At 41.7% G+C, this 15,165-nt stretch overlaps 1 protein-coding gene across 1 annotated transcript in view; it reads left to right on the top strand.

Annotated features, from left to right (window-relative positions):
- The window catches only part of TEKTL1 (tektin like 1), a 16,299-nt gene extending 1,134 nt beyond the window's left edge, over positions 1-15,165 (top strand). The window contains exons 2-8 of the mRNA XM_081947767.1: positions 2,782-3,349; positions 5,322-5,426; positions 7,127-7,325; positions 9,281-9,447; positions 13,139-13,234; positions 13,491-13,604; positions 14,624-15,165. Coding sequence (XP_081803893.1) covers positions 2,795-3,349; positions 5,322-5,426; positions 7,127-7,325; positions 9,281-9,447; positions 13,139-13,234; positions 13,491-13,604; positions 14,624-14,824 — 1,437 coding nt within the window. The 5' untranslated portion in view covers positions 2,782-2,794 and the 3' untranslated portion in view covers positions 14,825-15,165. The remainder of the gene's footprint in view (positions 1-2,781; positions 3,350-5,321; positions 5,427-7,126; positions 7,326-9,280; positions 9,448-13,138; positions 13,235-13,490; positions 13,605-14,623) is intronic.

The raw sequence follows: 15,165 nt of genomic DNA, 5'->3' as shown, positions 1-15,165 counted from the left end.
GGACTAGAAGACCTCCAAGATCTCTTCCAATGCTGCTATTCTGTTGTCATTATTCTATTAATCTCCAATCCTCCCATGGAGGCCTCGGTATCTTCCAACTATTGATGGAAGGCTGGGCGGAAGGGGCCAACATGCTGCAGCCAACTCACCGCTGCCAACTTGCTATGATCAACTCGCCACGCGACAATTCAACAATTCACATTTTGTCATTCACATTTCATTTTGTCCCTCCTTGTTCCTCCTTTCTTTAATGATTCCATTCTACCATTTCTTCAATATTAGTGTAACTCTTGTCCCGCAGTGAGTTGTCCTCAAGTTGGCTGTGGCGATAGACCCAGGCTGGGGTTGGCCAAATTTGCTCAGGGGGTAAAGAATGATCTATTGCAGCAAGAGCTTGGTGCCAGTTGCTGAGCTCAGTTGGGCCTTAATGCCACCTGATTTTCTGACTCCTCAGCAGAGGTGGAATTCAGCCGATTCTGACCGGTTCTAGAGAACCGGTAGCGGAAATTTTGAGTAGTTAGGAGAACTGGTAAATACCACCTCTGGCTGGCCCTGCCCCCATCTATTTGCTGCCTCCTGAGTCCCAGCTGATCCGCTGGGTCTTCTTTTGTTGCCCTGCACAGGAGAACGGAGCTGGAAAGCAGGTTAGTGGGGTGGGGACGGAATGGGGATTTTGTAGTGACCCTCCCCTGCCATGGCCACCAAGCCACGCCCACCAAGCCACGCCTTCAGAACCAGTAGTAAAAAAAATTTGAATCCCACCACTGGTCCTCAGGGTTGTGTGCTTCCCTTGTTTGCCTTTCCGTGGGACTCATTCTTTTGCTCCTCCTAAGAAACACCACCTGTTCTATTGAAGACACTTTAATGTTCTGCAACATTGACATATTGCAGCATAGAAACTAAGCCCCCCCTTTACTTTCTCCAATAAGGACACAAGCTTTCAGTTCCAACAAGTGTAGTCTTTGAGCAAGAGGACAAAGATTACATCCACCTTGGAAATCGCTGAGAAGCTTCTTTTGTTCTCCACACTGCTTAGGGTTTATTGGAGTCTCCCTCCAGCCAACTCTTAATTTGCTCTCCTTATTTGCTAGCTCATTGATCAAGCAGAAAAATAAAGTACGTTCAGGTCATCCTGTCAGAGTATGCATATCTATAGCAGGCTTACTGCTGAATGTACGTATATTTCAATCCAACCAACCTAGTTATGAAGAATTTTGTAAATGTAGCAGAACTGTAGCTTTAAGCAAGAAGCAAAAATTATATCTGCAATAGCTTAAAAAAAGAAGCAGCAGTGGCTAAGGAAGCAATACATTCTTCAAAATGTAAGAGATTATAGCAGTTCTAGAAACCGAGGAGGGAGTGGAGAATCAGACAAGTGATGAAATGTTTAAGAACAATCAGGCTGATAGCAGTGAGCGTTGAAGAAAGAACAGCATATGAAACAGAGCAAATTATAGGAAGAATTTGAAAAACCTAGGCTACTGGCTACCCTGTGAAGATTAGAATTTGAATCATTCCCTTGCTGACTGTAACATATTAAAAAGTGGACTTTAATATCTGAAAAGTTGATTGTTCTATTCCCATCCACTCATTTTCAGGGCCCTCCAAATAAGTTTTCCTAGCTCAGATTCCGATACCAAAAAAGTAACTTCTCTGAAATGTCACTATTCCCACATTGCCAAAGCCACAACTGCAAATCAAGGAAACATCTGCAAATATTAAAATAGAGATGGGCTTGAGGATATTCCAATTTTTAGAATGAGTTTGGTTGTCTGCTTGCAGACATTTCATGACCTGACTAGGTAATATCATCAGTGCACTACATAGATTGTCTTCTATTGGGAGCTTTGTGTTGAGGGCCTGGCTTCATGACTTATCCTAAGATATTTTAATCAGGTGAAAAGGTCAACATGCCAAAGTTTGGTTTCCTTCTTTCCCATTTCAGATCATTATACCACTGATTGCAATTCCCTTCTATGACCTAACAATTTGAATGCCTCATCTGCAGGGGTGAAATTCAGCAGGTTCTGAGAGGTTCTGGAGAACCGGTAGCGGAAATTTTGAGTAGTTCAGAGAACCAGCAAATACCGTATTTTTCGGAGTATAAGACGCACTGGAGTATAAGACGCACCAAGATTTTGAAGTGGCAAATTAAAAAAAAAGTTTTTGCACTCTGCACACCTCCCCAAAATGGCCCATTTTTCATGGGGCCATGCATAGCCTTTAGGTTTGTAGACTGCTCCTGGGAGCTGGGGTGGGGGAAAGGAGCAAAAAATGGCCCATTTTGCATGGCCCCATCTTCATGAAAATGGGAGCATTTTTGTCAAAAAAAGGGCATGCATAGCCTTTAGGAGACTTGTAGAGTGCTCCTGGGGACTGAGGGGGCAAAAACGGGGCATTGTTTGCCCTCCCCAGCCCCCAGGAGCATTCTGGAAGCCTCCTAAAGGCTATATATGGCCATTTTTGCAAAGGGGGCGGGGTTTTAGGAGGCCAAAAATGCTGTATTCAGTGTATAAGACACACCCAGATTTTCACCCTCTTTTTTGAGGGAAAAAGATGTGCCTTATACTCTGGAAAACACTGTACCACCTCTGGCCTGCCCCAGAGTGGGGTGGGAATGGAGATTTTGCAGTGTCCTTCCCCTGCCACGCCTATCAAGCCATGCCCACAGAACGTAAAAAAGTTAAAAAAAAAATCACCACTGCTCATCTGCCCACTTCATCCGTTTGGTGGGGAATCCTTCCCTGCTAAAATGTAACATTTACTTCTCTTCCCTGACAGCCCAGTTGCAGTCATGGGACCTCCTGCTCACCTGCTGATAGGTCAGGTGGGTGCTGAGAAGTGGCACAAGGACACACGTACAACAGTACAAGAAGCCTCTACATTGACAAAGCGATGTGGCAAGGATGCCCTCGAACTGTGGCGTCCTGCCAAAGTCCCCGGCCAGGCTGAGGAAACCCCATACGAGCGCAAACTGAAGATTGACTCCTGGAAATTCATGATAGATGTCTCAGATTCTGGAGAGGTGAAGAGAAAACCCCCGGAAGGGCCAGGGGTGACTCTGTGGAAATGCAAAATGAAGCCTCCCCCTTGGGTTGGAAAGTTAACCTTGCCTTGCACCCGGGACTATAGCAACACAAAGAACAATGAATATGTGGCTCAGTACTTCAGGGAGACACGCCTGGTAGTAAGTCGCCTGCACCAGGCTCTTATTGAAATCAATGAGCAGTTCAAGGGAATAATGCGTATGCGGCAGCAACTGAATGCCATGTTGGATAAAATCCGCCAGGGCCTCATGACCAATAAGCAGAGCAAAGCTATCCGAGAGCACCGGGCAGAAACAGAAAAGGTGAGACCTGCATTCCTGTCAAATCCGTCTCCTTCCTTGATTTGTTGTTGTAGTTGTTCAGTCACTAAGCCGTATCCAACTCTTTGTAAGCCCATGGACCACAATACACCAGGTCACCCTGTCCTCCACTGTCTCCTGGAGTTTGCCCAAATTCATGTTTATTGCATTGATGACACTAGTTACCTATCTCATCTTCTCCTGTTCCCTTCTCCTTTTGCCTTCAGTCTTTCCCAACATCTTTTTAAGTGAGTCCTTTTGTCTCATTTGGTGGCCAAAGCTTCAGCTTCAGTATCTGTCCTTCCAGAGAATAGTCATGATTGATTTCCTTCAGGATTGATTGATTTGATCTGGTGTCCAAGGAACCTTGGACCTGGTGTACAAGGAACTCTCAAGACTTTTCTCCAACACCTCAATTTGAAAGCATCAGTTCTTTTACTCTCAGTCTTCCTTATGGTCTTATTCTCACAGCCATACATTACATGCGAGTGAGTACCAGAGACTCACTCATAGTTCGTTTTTCTGAATACGTTACAAATACCAGTTTTTCAAACTCTGATCTTCTTTTATAAGGTGATCAGTATTAGTAATGATGTTTGTCAGAGTTTGTTGAAAAAATCAAATCCAGAAAGCACACCCTTCTTTATATACATTATAGTACATGAATAAATGTACAATACCAACAGCAGATTCTTCCAACGTGGTAGAAAGGAGAGATCAGTTTTCAGTTTAGAGTTCAGCATTGCAGACAGACTAGATTCAGTTTCAATTCAGAGAGCAGACTAGATTAGTTCTCTTGCACAGACTCAGAGCTACATAGGCAAGTCATGCCCAGGCTCCGAGTGGTCTGGCATGGCTCTCAGTCACCAAATAGTTCCCATTGGCTGACCCAGTTGCCATGCTTGATTCTACCTTAGTTCAGAATCAATTCAGCTATTTTAAATTGTAAACTGGAGTTGTGGCCTAATGCATTGTATGAACCCAGCTTATTGGTTGGGCAAACCATGATTAAACTATTAATAGCTCAGAAAAATGAACTGTATCAGTATCAACTAGGAGGACAGTAAGCACTCAAGCACTCAGTATTAGTACAAGGAAATTATTTTGTTGTTTTTTTAAAGAGCGTAGGTGCAAAAATATTGTGTTCTTGGCATGGCACATCTAATCATGAACAAACTTGTTCTGATAACTAATGATTTCCTATGTGTTTCCAATATTTGTTATATTTAACACAGATGTTCTATTTAATCACCTACACTATTACTGTGACAAGAGTTAATTTCCATGGATTTCTTTAATTATTTTTTATAATTTGTTCTGAATTTGTGAGCGTTATCTTGAGATCATGTGGCAATGTGAATGACTGAATCAAAATGTGCTTTCTTTTATCAATCTTGAAACTAATATTTAACTGAATAAACATTCTGTTATTTGATGATAATCTTGTAAAAACCTTTCATAAGACACTTTATAATTGTATGCCTTTCCAGCTTTCTCCATTATCATAGATATCTACTTCCATAAATAAAACATAGTAGAAATATTATATACATACATACATACATACATACATACATACGGATATAGTGAAAAGAAAAAGAACAAAGAAAATTGGAATAATAATCACAATGAGTTGCCCATTTTGTGTGATTTTATTTTAGGAAGATTTTTTCCCCTATTCTTCTATTTGTGTATCCTGACACACACAATTTAATTTATTATATCAACAATTCTTGTCCTGGAGGGTTATGTTCAATGGCTACACCATTTTTTATATCGGTTATTTGATGTGCCAGATTCTGATGCATTCTCCGACAATCTTATTTATATTTACATCTAATCGTTTTTAGTGGTCATTTAAGACTGTTTTAAGTATTGATTTTATTGCATATCATCACCATTTGTGAGATGGGTAGCTATATAAACTTGACAAGCAAGCGAAGAAGCAAATAAATATCTCCTTTCTGGCATGTAGATATCTGATAAAGTAGATGCACTCATGAAATGGGAAAAGGAAGAATTTACGAAACTGAAAATCAAACTGCAGGACATGATGGCCTGGTCAGGAGATCATCTTAAGGTAAGGAATTAAACAGACGGAAAAAAAAGGAAGGCAGGATCCCACGATCCATACCGGTGGATATTAAGTGGTTATTGACAGATGAAATAATCAAAGCAGAAAATATAGGGAAGCTTTAGATTTGTCCAAGATGTGTGTATTTCATGGGAAAGAACTAACGAAATTACTTTTTCAAAATCTGCAATTTTCTGCACCCCAGAGATTGAAAAACAGATCATGAAAGATGAAATTCTGATCTATTAATTTGTATGGAACTGAGAATCACAGCTGGCAACTCAGCGGGATCAGCTATCTGTAAGGACTGAAGCTAAATGCAATTTAACTTTTTAAGATTTTCAGGCCCTCTTATCCTTGGCTTATCATATAGGAGCCTGCTGAAGTACAGGTAGTCCTCAATTTACAACAGTTTGTTTAGTGACCATTCAAAGTGACAGTTACAAAGTGACAAGAGCCATGGTGGTGCAGTGGCTAGAATACAGTACTGCAGGCTACTTTTGCTGACTGCAGGCAGTTTGGTCACTTAATTCTCCATGGCTCAAGATTGACTCAGACTTCCATCCTTCTGAAACCAGATTGTTGGGGGCAATAGGCTGACTCTATAAACTGCTTAGAGGGGGCTGTAAAGCACTGTGGAGCCCTGTATAAATCTAAGTGCTATTGCTGTAATGGCATTGGAAAAAGTGACTTATGACTGTTTTTCACCTTTACGATCGTTGCAGCATCCCTATATTCAATCATGCTTCAAATTCAGATGCTTGGTAACTGACACATATTTATGACGGTAGCAGTGTCCTGGGGTCAGGTACCATTCGTGAATTCCTGACAAGCAAAGCCAATGGGGAAGCCAGATTCACAATCACAGTGTTACTAACTTAACAATTGCAGGGATTCACTTAACAACTGTGGTGAGAAAGGTCATAAAATGGGGCAAAACTCACTTAACAACTATCTCACTTAGCAGCATAAACATTGGGCTCAGTTGTGGTCGTACGTCGAGGGCTACCTGTAACTATTACTAACGCAATGGTACTGACAATTGGATTAATATGATCGTGCCATCTTCCTGGTCAGTTGTAAAAATGGTGGATTTTAAAAATCCTCTGTTTGCCATCTAATAACGGCTAAGGTACCTGGTGGCTCAGTGGCTAAGACGCTGAGCTTGTCGATCAGAAAAGTCGGCAGTTCAGCGGTTCGAATCTCCCATTATTTGTCCCAGCTTCTGCCAACCTAGCAGTTTGAAAGAACGTAAAAAATGCAAGTAGAAAAAAAGGGACCACCTTTGGGTGGGAAGGTAACAGAGTTCCGTGGGCCTTCGGCGTTTAGTCATGCCGGCCACATGACCACGGAGACGTCTTCGGATAGCACTGGCTCTTCGGCTTTGAAACGGAGATGAGCACTGCCCCCTAGAGTTGGGAATGACTAGCACATATGTGTGAGGGGATCTTTACCTTTAATGGCTAAGGAGCTCTGTTGGAAAAGTGAAACTGCCATTGCAGAAGGCAGTTTGCTGAGGAGAGAAGCCAAATCATTGCTGGTGTCAGCTAAGCCAGAGATAGAGCTTCTTAACTTTGGGGGCTACAGCCAAGTGGAAGAGAACTGTGCTAGGTTTATATCTAAGCCTAGATATAAGCCTAGCAGGCTGAATAAAAGTGGTGGTTTCATCTTTGGTTTCTTCATTATCAGCATCCAATTTCTTGCAGCAACTAGGTACATGTAGGGAAACCCTCAACACCCTGTGTGGTGAACGTGGTCGTGTGCTTGACCTGATGCCCCAGCCTCTGCGCATGGTTCTCTTAGGGGCTGGGCGTGATTCCTGGCTTGGCCTGGACCGGCCCTCATCCCCCTGGGTGGAGCGAAATCAAACCCCAATGCCAAACCCCGTGGGACCATTCACATCAGGTAATTATTATAACTTTTGGGGGATGTACAGAAATAAATTCTTAGAGACATAGTTTGATATGGCTTACTGGCTATCAAGTAATAACACAAAGGAAGAAACAGGCTAAATGCATTTCACATATTAGCAAATACTTATCATTTCTTATCATATCAGTGGCAGAGAATTTGTTACTTGCAGAAGAAAAGGCTTCCACAGTCTATTTGGATACATATTGCAGACACATTTGTCTGCCTATTCCTTCATATAGTGGGGAAAGTTATAGGCTCTTTGATTGCTTTTTTCTACCCTGTTTCCTTGAAAATTAGACCTCCCCGGATAATAAGCCCAATCGGGCTTTTGAGTGCATGAGCTAAAATAAGTCCTCCCCCGAAAATAAGCCCTCCTCCCAAATATTGCAACACAGCAGCAGCCATGAGGTGACCACACTTGCCACCTCCTGCACCTCAAAAATAATAAGACCTCCCCAAAAATAAGCCCAAGCACTTATTTGGGGGGGGGGTGTCAAAAGAAAATAAGACCTTGTCTTATTTTTGGGGAAACACGGTAGAATTTCTTAGAAGTTCCACAGACAACTAATGTACACCTCTTACAACCTCCGTAATAATTCATCAGAATCCACAAATGTTGTGCGGTTGCTACAGCATCTCATACAAAGCAAAGGGGCTGTGGCAATCTGTGTAGAGAGATTCAAAGTCAAAAACAATTAGCACACAGGAAAGGTTTGCTAAGCTGACAGCCTGAGAAAAAGAAATTCAGCACTTCAAGGAAATTAGAAAGATTAATGAGCTAATTAATAAAGAAGGGCTACAGGATTTATTTCAAGTCTCTAGATTCTGTGCTCTAGCCCTCAATTTTTGGCACTAAAACCAATTAAGGAAAGTTGGGGGTAAGTCTTTTTTCTCCAATCATGCTCTGCACTTAAGCAGCTTGGTGTCTATCCTGACACTGAAAAGACAAACGTCCCTCAGAGTCAGCCTAGTATGCTCTCAGATTAAGTGCTTTCCTTCACAGATCAGGCAGCAAGCTGGAGCATATATTTTCATAAGTGGATCATCCTATAAGGAGAAACCTCGTTAATGCTGTCTCTCCTTTCCACTTTTTAACCCTTATTGTTATTTCCATCTCCTCAAATTCACAAAAAAGAAAGAAGGGCAAAGTGAGAGGCAAAGATTAAAAAAAAAAAGAAGTACAGAGATGATATACTCTTCTCAAACCAAATTTCCAAATAGATGTACTGTATTATATTGGGGATGAACTCATTTTTAATTGGGTTAATGTAGCTGCCCCAAGAGTTGTTGGTATATTCAAGATTCAAGATTCTAGAATTCTTTCCTCAGAAAGAATTGCAGGTAGATTTAGGAACTTGCAAATGACAATGATGTCAATCCAGAGACTTAGCCCAGCACACAACTTTTAGTCCAATTCTTTTTATTTTATTTTAATATAAACAATCCATCTTCCATTAAACAGTGTGTCGTCTGGGTATAAATATTTTATCCGAACAATTAAGATTTACAATCATATTTAATCTATGCCTAGCTTTAATACCAATACCTTAAATGTCTAATACAATAACAATCCTCTTCATGATTTATTTAACTCTATTCATTATATTAACTATTGGTACATTTATTGCATTTTACATGATTCCTTTTACTGCTAATTCTTATATTCATTCTCTAACCATCGATAAAATGATTCCTGAATAGTATAATAATCAGTCTGTTCTTTTAGTACAATTCTATGATTTAGAGGTAAACCGCACAAGCAACATAGGAGAAACTTCAATTAAACAAGAGTAGAATTGTTTTTATGAATGATCTATCCTTGCCTATTACATTGACAAAGAAAAAGAATGAAAGCTGGCTCGAATTGTAAATTGCATTCAACAAGCAAAGCAGATTTGAAAAGAACTCTTTTATTTCCTCTTTGTTTCATTACTGCTGTTCTCCAGAGTGTGCAGGAGCTCTAGAAGATGCCCGCCGTCTTACTACTCTCACCAAGGAAGTGATGCTTCAGTTACAAAAAACTATCAGTGAGGCACAGAACACCCGTAATACTGTACACGATGCCATTAAGAACCGATTGCAAGGCAAGATGGAGGAGACCCTCGGTCATAAGGTAAATGCCTTGATAGGTTTGATGTAACATAGGTGAAATTAGTCAGACAGACAATCAATCACTCAATCCACTGATCTGCTCAAAAAGCAAGTAAATTCTGAGACAGCAAATACAAATTTTTAATAAAACTAAATGATTACAAAATGGAAGTGGTCTAATACAAGTCAGACTAAACATACACTGCTTTTGTAATACCCTATTCAGTTTCTTAGCAGCAGCATGCCATTAGCTCGTCGGGGCCACACTCTGGAAAAGCCAATGTCTGGGTTCTAGTGCGCATGCGCCGCCAGTGGTGGGTTTCAAATTTTTTTAGAACCTCTTCTGTAGGTGTGGCCTGCTTTGTGGGAGTGGCTTGCCGGCCATGTGACAGGGTGGGAGTGGCTTGCTGGCCATGTAACTGGGTAGGAGTGGCTTGCCGGCCATGTGACCGTGGGAGTGGCTTGCTGGCCATGTGACTGGGTGGGAGTGGCTTGCCGGCCATGTGACTGGGTGGCGTGGCCAACTTGTAAAATGTGGTGAAACTCCCTTAACAACGCTCTTGCTTAGCAACCAAAATGTTGGCTCAGAAACTTTGCCATTTGAAGCACGCAAGTCTTAAAGCTGTCAAGTTACAAGACCCTTGCACCCCTAACCCTTTAGAAAAAACCCCAGGGGTGTTCAAACTTGACAGCTTTAAGACTTGTGGACTTTAACTCCCAGAATTCCTCCTCCAGTCATGTTGGCTCAGGAACTCTGGCATTGAAGTGTGCAAGTCTTAAAGCTGTCAAGTTACAAGACCCTTGCCCCCCTAACCCTTTAGAAAAAAAAACCCCAGGGGTGTTCAAACTTGATAGCTTTAAGACTTGTGGACTACAATTCCCAGAATTCCTCCTCTCGCTCTTCATCTTGATGATGTGTGGACGGGCGGGGGGAGGGAGCTGGAACTGGTTCTAAACGGCACTGTAGATTTGTGGAACCTCTTCTATAGAAGAGGTTAGAACTGGCAGGAACCCACCCCTGGTATGGGTGCCTGACAATCAACTGGCCGGCGTGCATTCACACCAGTTTTTGACACTGCCTCGCACTCGAAGGGATCTTGCTCTAGAAAAGCCAAACTTCCGGGTCCTGGCGCACACGCTCACCCGACAATCAGCTGTCCTTCACGCATATGCATACGCCAGTTTTCAGCACTGTGGTATGCACGAAGGACAGCTGATTGTCGCATGCGCATGCATGCCAGAAACCCAGAAGGCAAATAGGCAAGGCGTCGCATACCAGGCAACATGGCTTCATGTGCCACTTTGGGCACACATGCCATAGGTTTGCCATCACGGCCGTAGTCAATATTTAGAAGGGCCCCTTTAGAATTTCTAGGACTGAAGACTAGACTGGAAGGTTGAAAAAACATTTCTGCATCAGACAGAAAAGATAAATCAGCTTTACCTTTTTAGTCATTGGTTTAGTTCATTTATTTGTTGTTTATTTACGTAATTTACATGGCTGCCCATCTCACCCAAAGCAACTCTAGGTGTCATGCAACAAAGTTGTTGTGAGGACCCAGCTATTGTTTTTCATGCTTTATTGTTGCAGAAAATCAGGAGATTCGGACTGCGAGATCAAGAAAAAGCTTTATTTGGCCAAATAGTTCAGATAGAGATAGCAATTTCTAACATCTGAACAGCGTTCTAATCCAAACATGCGTTCTTATAGTATGTGCAAAGCATCGAAAACACGGAAATATGTTAAAGCATTTCAATTGGTTAAGTTCCTTATTGCTAGGCAGAAAAGCATGCAAGAAACACTAGTTTCATTCTGTTTTTTTGTGATTAAGCTATATGCCTGACTCACAAGCAAGACCTCCAACTGACTTGGCCTACTTACAACAGGTGTCGTGGTTTGACATTTCAAACTTTTTGTGTTCAAACTTTCTGTTTTTAACGAGATAGATGGGCCCCCCAAGAAATCCTCTAATCTGACCCCGTTTCATGTTCACTCTTACGTCAAAATCTCGCTTTATGTCCTGCCTTATTATGAACTGGATCTTATTCAGCCATATTTGCTGAGGCATGTTAAGTGAGTGCAGAAAATACGTGTGTGTGTGTGTGTGTGTGTGTGTGTGTGTGTGTGTGTATGGATGTATTTGTGCTGATAAATAAATAAAGGGAGACTAGTATAGATCTATTTCAAGCTATTTAGCTCTCATCAGCTAGCCATACCCTTACTGGGATTCGAACCAGGGCTGTATTACATATTAGGCAGTTGTATTAGCCACTAAGCCACAGGCTCTCCTCCTTATCAGCGGAAGAGAGCCTGTGGCTTAGTGACGAATACAACTGCCTAATATGTAATACAGCCCTGGTTCGAATCCCAGTAAGGGTATGGCTAGCTGATGAGAGCTAAATAACTTGAAATAGATCTATACTAGTCTCCCTTTATTTATTTATCAGCACAAATACAACACAAATATAAAAAGGCAACATTAAAAATAAAAATATGGCTTTCTGCCTGGATGGTCTTCTGTAATAAGCCGAAGGACAGAAAGGGGAGTAGTGAGCTCCCTCCCATATTTGGGCATACCAGGGGTTGTAACACAAATACATATATATGTATATGTATATGTATATCCAGATTTAGACCTTAGTGTTATATTAATTGGGAGTAGAATCTCTCTTTCCTATCAGTTTTTAATGGAAATTAGTGGACTTCTACTACCAATATTCCCCAGTCCATATACTGCCAAGTTTGAAAAACACTGATCTACACAGGTAGTCCTTGACTTACCACAGTTCATTTAGCAACTGTTCAGTTACGGCACTGGAAAAAGTGATTTATGGCCATTTTTCACACTTAAAGACCATTGCAGCATCCCCATGATCATGTGATCAAAATTTCAATGCTTCACAACTGACTCATATGTATGACGGTTGCAGTACCCCGGGGTTATGTGATCCCCTTTTATGACCTTCTGACAAGCAAAATCAATGGGGAAGCCAGATTCACTTAACAACCGTGTCCCTAACTTAATGACCGCAGTGATCCACCTAACCACGGTGGCAAGAAAGTTAGTAAAATGGGGCAAAACCCGCTTTAAAAATGTCTCAGTTAGCAACGGAAATTTTGGGTTCAAGAGTGTTTGTTAAGCCGAGGACTACCTGTACTTAAAACAGAGCTTTTAATCCTGTCCTGTTCTTCTCAAGCTTTGAATCTAGACAACTGATGCATACTAAGGATTCTCATGATAAGGTAAAGGTAAAGATTCCCCCCGCACATATGTGCTAGTCGTTCCCAACTCTAGGGGGCGGTGCTCATCTCCGTTTCAAAGCTGAAGAGCCAGTGCTGTCCGAAGATGTCTCCGTGGTCATGTGGCCGGCATAACTAAATGCCAAAGGCGCACGGAACCCTGTTACCTTCCCACCAAGGGTGGTTCCTATTTTTCTATTTGCATTTTTTTATGTGCTTTCGAACTGCTAGGTTGGCAGAAGCTGGGACAAGTAACGGGAGCTCACTCCGTTATGCAGCACTAGGGATTCGAACCGTCGACCTTTCTGATCGACAAGCTCGGGGTCTTAGTCACTGAGCCACAGCGTCCCTTTTTGATCCTAGGATACGGTGCTTAAAGTTTTAAAATTATGTTTGGAAATTTAGCATGTCTGATCAGCCTCATTCAATTATTCCTTTATTCTCTCTCCCTCCCTCTCTCTCTCTCTCCCAGGAAAAATTAGATATAACCCTAGGAGGAACACGTAGTACTCTGCACCGCTGCCAACGTTTCCAGCATGAGATGCGTCTCACTCGTGGATTGACACTGGTGAGATATGATGGGCTGGGAGCCATCTATGCTGTAATTCTCTCCCTTAGCTTACTCCAACTCTGATTATTTATTTAAAACATTTATGTAGCTGTCCATCTTTCAACCAATTCTGGGTAACTCCCAATCAAAAATAAAAAAAAATCATTGAAAATTATGAAACACAATATTTACTTAAAATAGTTACATAACTGGGTTAGCTGGAGTTGTTTTTCTATCCATTAGAATCACCCTTGCTTTGAATTTATATCTACAGGGTCCTGAGAGTATGAAGTATCTGGAGACAAGGGAAAAGCTGACACGGCCAATAGTGCAGACGTATCAGAGACATGTGGGAACACAATTGCCTGAAGCTACAATCCTTCAGCAGGTAAGATTATAGTACAGTCTTTATGCAGGATGTATAATGCAGTCTTCCAGACCATGAATTTTGGCCTGGGCAGAAAATACAGGAAGTTTCTTAAAACAGCAGTAAAGCCATTTTTAGCAGGTGTGCTTAATTGTTCTACTTTGGTCAGTGGACTTGCAGTGTTTATGCTGTAAAATGATAAACTGGATTATCCATGGGCTTCTTGGTGCTCTCTTCTTGGTGGCTTTCTTGCAGACATTTCATTATCCAACTAGGTAACATCATCAGTGCTAGAAGAGAGTGTGGTTTGCCCCATCACTGTTGATGGAAGTTTTTTTGTTAGTCTCTTGATTAAAACACCTCAACAGCAGTCAACACCCAGATAATCAGAGATTAACACCAGGATTAACACCAAACCAACAGTCAAGCAGCAAACAATATCCCAAACGAGGAACTGCCAAACAATCAAAGAGTAAACAACAGCTTTATCAAGGAATTAACAAGAATTAAAGAACATTCCCACCAAGACTGACAGAGCAAATCACTTGTATATAAACAGAAAGCAAACCCCGCTCCCCCTGACACTGATGATGTTACCTAGTCAGGTAATGAAATGTCCGCAAGAAAACAACTCAGAGAGCACCAAGGACTTCACAATTCAACCCTGAGGTACAATATTCTCTTCTGTTGAATTAATTGTACACCTCATTATGATGCAAGTTAACTCTGTGGTAGGGGTGGGTTCTGGCTGCTGCTACTGCCGGTTCGCTCAGGGGCACTTCATGCACGCTATGCGTGCATGCACAGTAATTAAAAAAATGCTTCTGCACATGTGCAGAAGCAAAAAATAAGATGGCGGCACCAAGAGAACTGGTTTGGGGGTGTGGCAGGCTGAGCTACTACCTACCCAGCTGAACCGGTCTGAACCGGTAGGAACCCACCTCTGCTCTGTGGATACAAAAGTGATTTGCAAATATGCTCTCTCGGGCTTGCAAATCCTTGCTTACTTTTTCTTCTCTGCTGTTGCTTTTTTTATCCAGTCCACTACAAAGTTAGAGAGCAGCATGGAAGATACCGCCATGGATATCCAACACCTAAAAGCCACTCAGAAGTACTTGCACGAATGCATTCACAACAAGCAGACAGGCTATGAAGTCGATGGTAGTATTAAACGGCTGCGGCAGCGCCGTATGCATCCACGCACCAGCATGAATGAGATTTTTGAATTGGTCTATACCTAGGAAGGCTGGCAATTAAAGAGCACTAAAATAAAACCTGGACACTTATAGTAGTCAACTTCTTTCTAGTTAAGAAGGGAAAAATATTTGATGGGCAGTGATAATAGAATGGAATACCAAATTCAAAATACTCTTAGATTCCTAAAATAGAAGGGAATATGGCTGCTTAATGTAGAATGTGGTGTAGATATTAAGGTAATAGAGGTTACGTTAGTGGGAAGACTCGGGTTCAAATCCACCATTAGCTACGGAAGCTCACTGGGAGCCTTTGGGCTATTCAGCCTCTGTTTTATCTGCCGCACAGGACAGTTGTGAGAAAATACAAAATTTGGATTTAGTAATAA

Source organism: Natrix helvetica, assembly GCF_964273705.1.
Source record: "Natrix helvetica genome assembly, chromosome: 1".
In the NCBI taxonomy this organism is placed as follows: domain Eukaryota; kingdom Metazoa; phylum Chordata; class Lepidosauria; order Squamata; family Natricidae; genus Natrix; species Natrix helvetica.
This window is presented reverse-complemented; position numbering and strand designations above follow the sequence as displayed.